Raw genomic sequence first — 15,273 nt, 5'->3', positions numbered from 1 at the left:
ACTGATTGCCCACTGAATGATTTCTTTTATAATTCCATTAAATAATATATAGATATAATTTTATTATTTATAAATAAAAGACTATTTAAATTTTTATTAAGTGAATATTATTTTAATTATTAGATTAGATTAATACATATGAATTATATTTTCAATAGGTCAGCTTGCAATCAAATTCTGTATTAAAAATATAATATCAAACTCACTAGATATTAATTTAGCTTTAACAGTTGTAGTTTAATTGACTTTTGTTATTTAAATTATTATTTAACCCTAATTAAATAAATATAATCATATATTATTTAAAAATTAACAAATTTAATATTGTAATTAGCCGAGTTCAAAATGACTAATCAACTGTATATTTATTTTAAAATTTTATTATCATACCTTAAAAATATTTTCAAGGTCCAAATAAGTATAAAAGATTTCTTTATTAAAAAGTAGGTAGACATATAATTTATAATCCTCTACTATATAGAGTTGTTTATAAAATATTAGATATAATGTCACTTTAATAGACGTATTTGACAGTTATATAATATATTATAGTTAATATTATAATAAACTTTACTAATAAATGGTTTTGATAATAAATATAATAACAAATTGCAATCAAGTATTTAATGCCATCTATTTAGTTATAAATAAATTTTAAAATTATACATTTTATTATTCATCCTGCAATAGATGTAATAAATTTGATATCTTTTTTTCTCCTTTTTTACGTGTTTTTAGGAAAACTATTTTTTTCTTTTTCGAAAAACAGTCTTGAGTTAAATTTTTAATACAAGTATATTTTTGATATTATTACAAACTTCTATTATTTTAAGATATAATATACCAAGGTGGTGTGACAATATATAAAATCTTAATTGTTTCATCATATCATTCATGTCCTTATTTTATAGTTAGAAAATGTTTCATTTCTAAAGCATTGTTGTGTAAATAACTCCAGGCTTCAATATATTTGTATAATTAATTCTTCCAAAGATTTTTAGTATTTTTTTTTATTAATTTATCCAACATAATAAATTCTGATATTAGTTTACATCGTGAGTGCCATGGCTATTACGCAAATTAACCAGCATCTATTATTTATGTTGCTATGTAATTTAAGATTATTACTATAACGGCTGAGAGCATATAATTGCATATTTTAGATAAACAATAATGGTCAACCAACTGTGTAGTCGTTTATACATTTATAATGAAAGATAATCTTTTAGAAATTTAATATCTCACAATAATTTTCTCGATTACTTATCTAGATTCCATAATGTCATCTAAGAGAAAGCTCTAACCACCATATAGTTTTATGGATTGGCCTTTTATACTCTCTCCTACAAAAATTGTTGATTTGGTTTAATCCTATAAATTTTTCCTTTAATCCATTCTCATTGTCTAAAATGGTTACAGAGAATTATACTAGTTTGATAACCTTTTGTCAATGTAAGTTGCTAAGAATTATATTATTGCATTATGTGATTTTTTATATGCCAGTTAATTTGTATGTCTAATAAATGACAAAATATGAAAATTAGAATAATTGTTCAGAGTTAACAAATTTTAAAAAAGTATAATATATTACGAAGGCCTGCAAATTAAAGGGTATGGGGGCAAAGCCCCCCATAAAATTTTTTTTAGTTGAGCCCCTTGAGATTGTGAAGGCTAGCGACGCCCCTGTTAAGAGCTGGTTAGAAATTTAATGAGCTGTGCCAGGCAACTTCTCCAAAAGTTCTTAAAGGTTTCAGACTGACAAAACTGGGCTTTGCAGATCAATATAATGAATGTGAACCTGAATGGTAGTGCTATAATAATAATTGCTTTATCTGTATTGATCTGTTCTACTCAGAGTTGTACAAAAGATCTTCTTTGAAGATTTTTGAGCGAGATCTCGCTCAAAAATTTGAGCAAGATCTTTGAAGATCGTAAAATTTGAAGATCTTTTACTTTTAAAAAATTTTGAGCAACGATCTTCAAAGATCGAGATCTTTTGAAGATCTTTTATTTTAAAAAATTTTTGAGCAGCGATCTTCAAAGATCTAGATCTTTGAAGATCTTTTATTTAAAAATATTTTAGATGAAACGATCTTCAAAGATCTTCATATTTTATAATGTTTTATTTTTTTGATATTATTTTTTGAACTGCATGTTAAATTAAAATAAAAATTTAATAAAGATGTACCGACAATTTTCATAATCGTTATTTTTTAACTTTTTTCGACATATATGGGTAAAAAAAAATTTATATAAAAAAAAATTTATATTATAATTTCAATGAAGATGTAATGTATTAAAAAGTGGAAATTGTAATAATCGTTATTTTTAACTTATTTGATTTATTATATCCTAAATTAAATAGGTTATAATTATTAATATTAAGATGTAAAAATAAAATTTCAATGAAGATGTACCATAGAAAAGTGACAATTGTTATAATCGTTATTTTTGAAAATTTTTTTATAGCATAGATATTGTTAACATGTTAAATTAAAATTTCAGTGAAGATGAACCACAGGAAAGTGACAATTATCATAATCGTTATTATTGAACTTTTTTAAATTTTTTTAAAGCAAATGGGTAAAAATAGATATTGTTAATATGTTTTAAATTAAAATTTCTGTGAAGATGTACTACAGGAAAGTGACAATTGTCATAATCGTTATTTTTGAACTTTTTTGAAATTTTTTAAAGCAAGGTAAAAATAGATATTGTTAACATGTTAAATTAAAATTTCAGTGAAGATGTACTACAGGAAAGTGACAATTGTCATAATCGTTATTTTTGAACTTTTTTGAATTTTTTTTAAGCATTTGGATAAAAATAGATATTGTTAACATGTTAAATTAAAATTTCAGTGAAGATATACTACAGGGAAGTGACAATTGTCATAATCGTTATTTTTGAACTTTTTTGAATTTTTTTAAAGCAAATGGATAAAAGAAGATATTGTTAACATGTTAAATTAAAATTTCAGTGAAGATGTACTACAGGAAAGTGACAATTGTCATAATCCTTATTTTTGAACTTTTTTAATTTTTTTTAAAGCAAATGGGTAAAATAGATATTGTTAACATGTTAAATTAAAATTTCAGTGAAGATGTACTACAGGAAAGTGACAATTGTCATAATCGTTATTTTTGAACCTTTTTAAATTTTTTAAAGCAAATGGGTAAATGAAGATATTGTTAACAATATAAATTAAAATTTCAGTGAAGATGTACTACAGGAAAGTGACAATTATCATAATCGTTATTATTGAAATTTTTTTAAAGCAAATGAGTAAAAATAGATATTATTAATATGTTAAATTAAAATTTCAGTGAAGATGTACTACAGGAAAGTGACAATTATCATAATCGTTATTATTGAAATTTTTTTAAAGCAAATGAGTAAAAATAGATATTATTAATATGTTAAATTAAAATTTCAGTGAAGATGAACCACAGGAAAGTGACAATTATCATAATCGTTATTATTGAACTTTTTTAAATTTTTTTAAAGCAAATGGGTAAAAATAGATATTGTTAATATGTTTTAAATTAAAATTTCAGTGAAGATGTACTACAGGAAAGTGACAATTGTCATAATCGTTATTTTTGAACTTTTTTGAAATTTTTTAAAGCAAATAGGTAAAAATAGATATTGTTAACATGTTAAATTAAAATTTCAGTGAAGATGTACTACAGGAAAGTGACAATTGTCATAATCGTTATTTTTGAACTTTTTTGAATTTTTTTAAAGCATTTGGATAAAAATAGATATTGTTAACATGTTAAATTAAAATTTCAGTGAAGATATACTACAGGGAAGTGACAATTGTCATAATCGTTATTTTTGAACTTTTTTGAATTTTTTTAAAGCAAATGGATAAAAGAAGATATTGTTAACATGTTAAATTAAAATTTCAGTGAAGATGTACTACAGGAAAGTGACAATTGTCATAATCCTTATTTTTGAACTTTTTTAATTTTTTTTAAAGCAAATGGGTAAAATAGATATTGTTAACATGTTAAATTAAAATTTCAGTGAAGATGTACTACAGGAAAGTGACAATTGTCATAATCGTTATTTTTCACCCTTTTTAAATTTTTTAAAGCAAATGGGTAAATGAAGATTTTGTTAACAATATAAATTAAAATTTCAGTGAAGATGTACTACAGGAAAGTGACAATTATCAAAATCGTTATTATTGAAATTTTTTAAAGCAAATGAGTAAAAATAGATATTATTAATATGTTAAATTAAAATTTCAGTGAAGATATACCATAAATAATCTTTATTTTTGATTTTTTTATATATAAAATTGAAAACTGATAATTGTCATATGTAATATTTTTAAACTCTTTTTATTAAACAAGGTTAGAATAAAGATATTTTGAAAATTATTTATTATTTCAAAATTATTAAAAAAATATATTGTTAACCAGGTTTGTTGTTAATAAGGTCCTATCCCATTTAATTTAAAAAAATAACCGATCTAATTTTTTTTAATAAAAAATATTGGCTCATTATGTTTCTTAAATTTTTGATGGCTTTTAGATTGTAAAATATTAAAAAGTGGTGCCTTCTAACTTCTATAATTTGAGCGTTATTTAAGTAAAGTCGTGCTTTTACAATGTACAACGACATTAAACAGCAAGAACTCAAATTTATATTACGAGCCAAATATATTTATGGATTGTCAAATTCTTGGTTTTTTAGTTTTGACAAAATAATAAACCTGACCTAACTTATTCAATTGGATAGATTTAGTTTTTTTTATACTGAAAATATTTTATATTTTTTTTATTTTAGTCTATCAATTCGAGTCGCGAAAGGCAGTTTTAAATATGAATATTTATTGTAAACCTAGCATATAAATATTTCTCCTTTTAAAATTCAACCCATACTTTTTGATCCTTCACTACAAAGGTGGAAAAAAATCCCTTAACTACAAAGGTGGGGTCTATTTTATCCCAAATTTTGATTAATATCTCAGAACATATTAAAACTTGAGATCTACAAATACAATTTTGAATATATATTTAAATATTATTGGAAATAATAAATACAAAATCTTAGATTAATAGTTACTTCTAAAAACAGTTATGCAAATTTTACTAAAGTTACTAAAATAAAAATTTTTTTCTGAGACCTTTCTTTAATTATATTTTGATCACCATAAAGTATTTAAAAAAATGCAAATTTTATTATATATTTTATTAGATGAATTGATATAATAATTTTATAAAAAGATATCAAATATTAAATAAAATACTAATCATCAAATATCATGTAAATTTTTGTACTAACATTCACGACAAAATGTATGCATATGATCTAATGAATTTTTAACAATTTAAACAAATAAATGTTGTTTTTACCTCCTTCACTCTTGGACAATCTTTACATACTCCCTTTTTATTAGTTGGAATATGTTTTTCATCAGTTATATTGAGAATATCCCCAATGTTGTTACGTATTAATCTACATATACTACTCTCTAATTGTCCCATACATAATATTTCTCTATAAAATCAAGATCTACAAAATAATTCTCTACAAAATAATTCTCTACATTCATTTTAAAATCATTCTCTATAAACGACATTCTCTATAAAACCATTTGTTATAAATGCATTCTCTATAATTGTTTTCTTCTCTATAAATGTTTCTCTATAAAATACATTCTCTATAATGGTTTCTCTATAAAGACGTAAAACCACATTATTATTATTAAAAAAAATTTTATATATAATTCTTTTTATAATAAAAATAAAAACTTCACCCTTCGCCTTCTATTTTATTTGAAAAAAAATTAGTTTTAAAATTTTGGGTTATATTGATGGGGGATTTCTTAACATGTGATGTGTTAGTGAAATGGGGGATTTATTAAAAAAAATTTTAAGATTATATAAAAATCTCTCTAAAATTCTTTCTTTTTTATTAGTTATTCAGAGTCAGATAAAATATAACATTATATATTTTTTTTTAAATATATAATTCTTTATATTAATAAAAAGAAAAACTTCTAACGTTTCCTCGCCTTCTATTTTTTTTCCTTAAAAAAATTTTAAATACCCCTTTCCTTTTATTATAAATCATACATATACATAATCATAATTTTCTTTTTCGTTTTATTTTTTCTTTCAGATTAAGATATATGAAATTTTTTCTTTATTAAATAAAAAATTTTTAATTAATATTATGAAAAAAAATTCTCTTATATCTAACTTCTTTTTATTTGACCAAGACAATATTTTTGCAACATGCAGCTCATGCCATAAAAAGCTCAAATCAATTCCATGTAAGATATTTTAAATATATTTTATTTTTGTTATTGGTTTTTTTACAACATCTTTAAATTTTGGTGATCTAAATTTTGCTTCACAATTAGGTATATTATCTAAATTTTTTAAGCTAATTCTTTTTAAGATACTTTGGCCTTTTTAAAAATTGAATTAAAGGATAATTAAGAAGAATATTATAATTTTTTTTCTAATTTTAAAGTCATTCAACATACTACAAAACCTATATGTAACAAATGATTTATTACGGAATTAAAATAAGTTCGATACCAATTATATATACCCCACCAATTGTTTTCTTTTTATATTAGGCCTACCTAGTTTAAAAATGACTTAATAACCTACTAATTATATGCATTTTAAAGCGAATCTTAAAAGACATATTTTCAGTCAACATCCTAATATTGCAGCTAATTTAAATTCAAATGAAGTTAACAATTTAGATATATCAACATCAAGTTCGCAGTCAAACGAGAAGACATCTCAAACAATTAAAATTGTCATGAGCAAATCGAAAGTATTTTTTATTACATACATTATTAAACAATAAAACACTACAATTATGATTATTGTTGGTAAATCGCAGAGTTGTTAAAATATACTTTTTAAATGGATCTAGGTAGAGAAATAAATATTAGTCTAAAAAGTTATAGATACAAATACAATTTTAAAAATGTATCTTGTACAGATACAATTTAAACAATTATCAAGATTGTTGTATCGATTATGTTTTTAAAAAAATTATATATGCTTTTTATATAATTATCTAATTTAACTATTACAATTATCCAATTCAATTGATCTTAATAATTAGAGACCTGCAAAAGTTTACCGGCCTCGCACAAGCAGTATTCGGGCCGTGTACGGGAATATTTTTAAAAAAAATGGGAATCAAGCCAGACTAGGACCTAATTTTTTTTAAACTGGGTGGGATCGGACCATGTAATTTTTTTAAATACACCTAAATTTATCAATTTTATAATGAATTTTTTATGTAATATTAAATTATTTGATTTTTATGTAAAATTTAATTATTTGAATTTTATTTATAGAAACTAGACGCCATATAACATATGTCTTATATTTTGAGTAATTATAAAAATTAATTTCAATATTTAAATAAATTTATACCGGGCCGGTCCTGCAAAATATTTCGGGCCGAGATTGAGATACTATACATTATGCAGATCACTATTAATGATATACTGAAATTTTCAAAGGATTTTAGCATGACAGAATATTAATTTTTATTGTTCTTCATGGCAATTTGCAGGTTTATCCTGGTAAGCCAGCTTTTTTCCCTCTGATTTTATATTAAATTAAGATTTATAGCAAATTTTAAACACTCTTCTATAATTTGGGAAAGTTATGAGTATTTATTATATCTACATATTATTTCGATCATGATTTCTTAATTTATATGGGGCTTGATAAACCATAAACATCAATTATGGCACTTAATAAGTTTTAATATTTTATATATATTTTTTTTATTAAAGTAGTTTTAATTTTTTTTAATATATATCAGACACCTGCAGAAATACCATTTGCACGGCCCCGTCAGGATTTTTTTTAAAAAAAATTTTAAGATCCGGCCCGGCCGGTTTTTTTTTAAAAAAATTTTTGGGCCCTGTTCGGAATTTTTTAAAATCATATTCGACCTGACATATACAAAAATTTACCTATTCGGTATTTTATCATATTTTTCGGCGAGTATTATCATTTAATATGCATATTAGCTAATGTTGTTAAACGGCTCGTTTTGTGCCATTTTTAAAAACGGCTAACTCAATATTTTTGCCAGAAATATATTAACTATGCCTCGAAATTTTGAAACTATATGTCCAGACCTCTGCTCCTTCTTTGAGCAAAATTTTCAGGTTTGCATAATATTTTTCTGAATAAAAAACTAATTAGCCGTTTTTAAAATCGGCTCAAAACGAGCCATTTAATGAAATAAAATAAATTTTGCATTAAATTATTTTTTATTTATTATTAAAAAGTGTATCAAAATGTATCTTAGAATGAATTTCAAATCAGATACAGTTACTTCTTAAATAATATATAAATACAGATATCTCATTTTTATATCTAGATATTTTAACAACTCTGGTATCGTATATTTTAATTTTTTAAATGCTATTTGACTCAGATTTACGTTCAGATAAAAAATTATCTGATTGATAACAAAATAAAATTAAAAGGTATTTTTTAATCTGATTTGATATGAAAGTTGAATTTTGCAGGACTTTAATTATTAATCTTATCTTAAATCTAAATAATTTTTAAAAAAAATTTAGGTTTACGAATCGGTTGTGGGATTAATTGCTATTAACAACTTGCCAATCAATTTAGTTACATATGAATCATTCAAGCTATTATTAGATCCAATAGTCCAATCATTGAATATGACTTTAAACAAACACATCGTAAATGATAAAATAAAATATGCGGCATCAGAAATAAGATGCCTAATAATGCAACAAGTAAAAAATAAGCTCATTTCTTTGAAGATAGATACAGCCACCAGATTTCAAAAATCAGTGTTGGGGGTTAATGCCCAATTTATTATAGATGATAAGATTGAAATACGAACTTTAGGCATGTTAGAAATTGTAAAGGCGCACACGGCGTCTAATTTAAAGGAAGAAATAGAAAATTTATTAAAAAAGTATAATATATGTTTGAGCCAAATATACAGTATCACTGTTGACAATGGTGCCAATATGATAAAAACCGTGGAAATGATAGCTGAAGAACAGCTAATTACTCATATCGATCTTTCTGAAGATGCATTCTCAGAATATTTGTTACAAAATAGCGATAATGAGTCCTCGCAGGAATATAACGACTCTTCTCAACCAAATAACGATTATAATAATATAGAGATCACCCAGGAAAATAACAGTGGTATTTCAAATATACATGATAATGATTCCTCTGGGGAGTATATAATAAATAATCTAAATCAAGATGATAACATACATTTTCAACATGATAATCAAGAACAAATAAATGATGATATGGAAAATTTATTAAATGATCTAAGAAAATCATTTGGGCTGATTTGTGTGCGATGTTGTGCCCATACTATTCAATTAGGAGTTAATGATTATATAAAAAAATTTCTAAAGGAGGATTTAGAAGATATAAGATCTATTCTAAAAATATGCAAATCACAAAAATATAAAAGTTTATATTCATTAGAAAAAATTAACAAACCAGTGCTGGACACTGTTACTAGGTGGAATAGCACCTATAGAATGCTAAAAAACCTAAAGGATAATAAAATATTTTACTTAAAAATGGGCCATATATATTTAGAAACTTTTATAAATTCAAGACTCTGGGATAGAATTGACGCATATCTCACCGTCTTATCTCCTGTTAATTTATGTACCATTAAACTGCAAGAAAAATCTTGTACAATCGGAGATTTTTTTAAATTATGGCTTGAATGCAAATTAGATTTAGAGGAAATAAATAATGAATCCTCGAATAATTTGATTAATTGTCTGGATTATCGTCAAAAATATCTTTTTGATAATAATGTTTTTAGAAGTGGGATCTACATGGATCCCAGATTTAATTATCAGAATGAAATCTATCCATCCGAAAGTGATAAATTGCTGGCCAGGGTAAATTTATAATATATAACTTTAAATTAAATAAATTTATTTTATTTTAGGAACATCTGATGTCTACGTGGAGACAAATACAAATTTTTAATAATCCAAAAGATAATCCAGCTCTGAGTGGCTCTCCTTTTATCCCTGTAAGTTGTAAAAAACCAGATTAGATGTATATTTGGAGCGAGAAAGCGCTAATGCTCCAATATACCAAAATATTGAAATCCTTGATATGAAGACCAAAATTAATGCTTTAATATATGGTCAAAAATTGCCATATGATCAAAATATTTTGCAATATTGGCAATCCAAAAAATTTCAGGATCCGGAATTATATGCCCTATCGCGAGTAGTTCTAGCCGCTCCTTGCTCTCAAGTATCTGTTGAGAGATCATTCAGTGCTCTGGGATTGGTCCTTACACCGCTACGAACAAGATTAGAGAAATCTATATTAAATGATATTTTATTAATTAAACTTAATAAAAGTGTATTAAATAACGTTATATTTTGATTTTTTATATAAAATTTTTATTTGTATATATTATATCATGTATTATTTAATTATATATAATCATTTTACTAATTAAAATACGAATAATTGAAATAAAAATAAAATTGTTACCCAAACTCTTGAAGTACTGAAAAAAATCTAAATTCACAAATACTTGTTTTAAGTGCTGAAATTTTTAAAATTGAGGTCTTTATAGTCCCACCTTTCTTTTGATGAAAGATAAATTTGTTTTATTAAATCATGTTTTTGGGAATTTTATATAAATATAAGTGCTAAACTGCTAGATTTTCAAAAAGGGCTAAATTTAATAAAGAAAAATACTAAATATATTTGAGGGGAATTAAATATTTTTAACTTACCTAAACCTTGACATTTCGCTGATAAATGTCCAAACTTTTGTGCCATCTATGACCACAATCTTAAGGCTTACATGATCAGGGTTGCCATGTCTCCCCCCATCAGTGGGAGTCTCCCACAATTTTTTAGTTTACCCACATACATCTCACTCCCACAAAACTCCCACAATTAGAAATCTCCCACAAAAAGCTCCCACAATTTTTTAATTTCTCCCACAATTTTTTTTTTTAGCATTTTAATGTTTTTAATATATAAATAATAATTATGAGAGACACTATTTGATTATTTTTATATTTTTAAAATAAATTTTAAATATTTATTCGAAAAATATGTCTAGTTCTTTTATTTTATTTTTCCGCTCTAAAATATATTTTTTATAAAATTCTCCAATTCTCCACTCGACATTTTCAAAATTTTTGTGTTAGAAAGAATAGAAGTTAGAACAGTATGTATAATTATTATAAATATATTTTAAATTACTTAATATATTTTATATCGTTACCTAGAATTGCAGTGCTCCACTCGACATTTTCAAAATTTTTGTGTTAGAAGAATATAACTTTTAGATGTGGATATTATTCTAATCAAATCAAAGTGTATTTACCGAATTGAGGCAGCACAATAATCAATTAATACCAATTGGCTGTATATACCATATACTGCATAATTCTTGCAAGAAGGCAATGAATGTACTATCTGTAGATGTCGAAGTAATTGTGATGAAATGTTTTAACGAATTTGTTCAACTAAAAGAGTCACTGAATTAAAAGAATTGGTGGAGTGGTCTGATTTGGAATGGTGTGAGTTGTTGCGATATGTACCTATCAGGTGGTTATCATTAATACCTGCCATCGAGAGAATTTTAAAATTTTACGAACCCTTAAAGAAATACTTCTTAAATAAAGATTTTAAAAGCTGTCCTAAAATTTTGAAAAATTTTTTCGAGGTTGAAATGTCAGAAGCATATTTGGGATTAGTTTCGCATGTAGGAAATCTACTTCATGTAGTTAATATTCAGTTGCAATCAGAAGATACTTTATTGATAAAGATTCACAAAATCATGCTACAGCTCTGTTCATCTCTACAGTTAAAAATAGATAATAAATTTTATGGCGCTATTGCTAAAAATATCATATTAAAATGTTCAAATATTACTATAATTAACGTATTTTTAAATGAAGCAAATATTTTTATTAAGACAATTTTGGAATATTTACAATCCAGATTTGATTTTAATAACTCTATTTACAAGTGTATAAATATTATGACCTTGGAACAGAAACCATCATTTGATGGTTTTTGTAATTTAATAAATATATTTAAATTACCGATAGACATTGAAGCCTTGTTTGAAGAGATTGTAATTTTTTCCATTTTTTATGATTCGCCAGAATACTTAAAGTTAGATGGTCTAAAAGCAGAGGAGAAATGGGTACAATTTTTTCGTAATAACGATAAATCCCCATGCTTGGAAAAAATTTGCGAGTATGTTTTCTCCTTACCTCATTCTAATGCCTCATCGGAGTGCATTTTTAGCCTGATGAGGACTGCCTGGAGAAAGGAAAGAAATCGAATTGCTTTAACAACATTAGAGGCTGAGTTAATGGTTAAACAAAATTATAAAATGTCATGCCAGGAATTTTATAAATATCTTAATAACGACGGTAAAATTTAGTTCCATTATTTAAATCTCAAATAAAATATAATTAACTATAACTATTTGACTTTCTATATTTTATAAAATCTTATTTACACATTTGCATAAAATCTAATAAATTTATTTTTTACATTGTAAAATTAATATTTTGAATATTTTGGCAAATCATAAAAATAAAGAAGCATTACAATCTCCTTAAACATGACATCATATTAAATCTTATTAATAATTATCCGATAATAGTAATAATATTCTTACTTTGGTATTTCTGCAGCATAATTTAGTGAACCTTTATTAAATTATATTATTCTGATTGCAACTGCATATTAACAGCATATAGTAGATTTCCTATATGTAAAATTCCTAAATATACTTCTGCCATTTATTTTTGAAAATTTTTTTCAAAATATTAGGACAGCTTTTATAATCTATTTATTTTTTAAAGGTTTGTAAAATTTTAAAATTCTACGATGGCGCGTATTAGGAGGAACCTGTCAACCAACATTATGCTGACTCAATTCTGTAAATACACTCTGGTTTTTGCCAAATTCACTGAGGAATTATCAGATCAGAAAGCTGTCATGCAATTCATTGGTAATGCCAAATCTGCCATATTTACCATTATATATGGTTAGCTATGTCTTTGGATATTTCATATCTGGAGGAAAATTTTATAGTTTTATTGAAATGACATTAATTTTGTTGAAATAGGGGAGGATCAAGGGAAATGTTTTGATATCTCCTTATTAGATGCATCTGTTAGAATTGCATATGTTTGCACATCTTTCAAATCGTCAAGAATTGACCTTCTGGATTTATATCCTAAAACATTGATGATAGCTTTGCTCATTTGTGTTCTACAAAGTATACTTTTCATTTATATTAGTCGTTAAATATTATGGGGAAAGATTCTACCAACATTGTGATGTTAAGTAGCTCTCTGAATGTTGTACTGCAAGATAGGTATTTACCCTTTCCGCAACTGTAGTTGCATCTGTATTATTTCTTATTTTTGAAGAATATTTTTGTTTTGCAATAGATGTTGATAGACTGCCCTGTACTGATTTATGCTTTGAAGATTTTTGATGCCTCAAAATATCATATTCCCTTCCCCCTTTGTATTAACTAAATACTGTAGAACAACTTCCCCGCACTGATTATAATTATTTTTTACATTGTAAATTTAAAATTGTTTGTTTTTTTATAAAATCTTATTTATACATTAGCATAAAATATATTTTTTTTACATTGTAAAATTACAATTTTTTTATAAAATTTTATCTTGTTTACATTCTTTTGTATTTAAAAAAGATCGTTGGTTATTATTTTTAAACAAAATTAATATATTATAATAAATCAATATGTTATTTTAATAATAAAGATATATTTAAGAAATTTTGTGTCGTACTATAATTACCTATTTTGAAAAATAGTTGCGTATTTTATTTTGGAAAATAGTTACCTATTTTATTTTGAAAATTAGTTGGTGGCTATTTTATTTTGAAAAATAGTTGGCTATTTTATTTTGAAAAATAGTTGGCTATTTTATTTTGAAAAATAGTTGGCTATTTTATTTTGAAAAATAGTTGGCTATTTTATTTTGAAAAATAATTACCTATTTTATTTTGGAAAATAGATTCGATTTTATATTTATAAAAAATAATAAGCGGATAACTAAGTCAATGGCCCGCAAAATTTTTTTTTTAGCAATTTTCATATTTCTCCCACAATTTTTATATTACTCCCACAAAATACCGAATTTCTCCCACAATTTGAAAATTTTGACCTGGCAACCCTGCTTACATGACGAGGTAACGTTTGAAGTTTTTATTAATAAAAAAAATATTTAAAAAAAAAATATATTTTAATGTTATATTTTATCTGACTCTGAATAACGAATAAAAAAGAAAGATTTTTAGAGAGATTTTTATATAATCTTAAATTTTTTTTTTAATAAATCCCCCATTTCACTAACACATGTTAAGAAATCCCCCATCAATATAACCCAAAATTTTAAAACTAATTTTTTTTCAAATATATCTGAATCTGAAAGAAAAAATAAAATGAAAAAGAAAATTATGATTTATAATAAAGGGGTATTTAAAATTTTTTTAAGGAAAAAAAATAGAAGGCGAGGAAACGTTAGAAGTTTTTCTTTTTATTAATATAAAGAATTATATATTTAAAAAAAAATATATAATGTTATATTTTATCTGACTCTGAATAACTAATAAAAAAGAAAGAATTTTAGAGAGATTTTTATATAATCTTAAAATTTTTTTTAATAAATCCCCCATTTCACTAACACATCACATGTTAAGAAATCCCCCATCAATATAACCCAAAATTTTAAAACTAATTTTTTTTCAAATAAAATAGAAGGCGAAGGGTGAAGTTTTTATTTTTATTATAAAAAGAATTATATATAAAATTTTTTTTAATAATAATAATGTGGTTTTACGTCTTTATAGAGAAACCATTATAGAGAATGTATTTTATAGAGAAACATTTATAGAGAAGAAAACAATTATAGAGAATGCATTTATAACAAATGGTTTTATAGAGAATGTCGTTTATAGAGAATGATTTTAAAATGAATGTAGAGAATTATTTTGTAGAGAATTATTTTGTAGATCTTGATTTTATAGAGAAATATTATGTATGGGACAATTAGAGAGTAGTATATGTAGATTAATACGTAACAACATTGGGGATATTCTCAATATAACTGATGAAAAACATATTCCAACTAATAAAAAGGGAGTATGTAAAGATTGTCCAAGAGTGAAGGAGGTAAAAACAACATTTATTTGTTTAAATTGTTAA

General features: G+C 24.3%; 1 protein-coding gene across 1 annotated transcript; it reads left to right on the top strand.

Moving 5' to 3' along the window:
• The first annotated feature begins 6,192 nt into the window (after nucleotides 1-6,192).
• On the top strand, nucleotides 6,193-10,432 carry LOC135931047 (protein PFC0760c-like). Its single transcript, XM_065467907.1, has 4 exons — nucleotides 6,193-6,292; nucleotides 6,659-6,810; nucleotides 8,594-9,931; nucleotides 9,982-10,432. The coding sequence occupies exons 1-4, from the start codon at nucleotides 6,193-6,195 to the stop codon at nucleotides 10,090-10,092; spliced, it is 1,701 nt and encodes a 566-aa protein (XP_065323979.1). The 3' UTR covers nucleotides 10,093-10,432.
• Nucleotides 10,433-15,273: the final 4,841 nt, after the last annotated feature.

Source organism: Gordionus sp. m RMFG-2023, chromosome 1 (genome assembly GCF_954871325.1).
Source record: "Gordionus sp. m RMFG-2023 chromosome 1, tfGorSpeb1-WG-v2, whole genome shotgun sequence".
NCBI classification, from domain to species: Eukaryota; Metazoa; Nematomorpha; class Gordioida; order Chordodea; family Parachordodidae; genus Gordionus; species Gordionus sp. m RMFG-2023.
The sequence above is the reverse complement of the archived record's forward strand: the minus strand, read 5'-3'. Positions and strand labels throughout refer to the sequence as shown.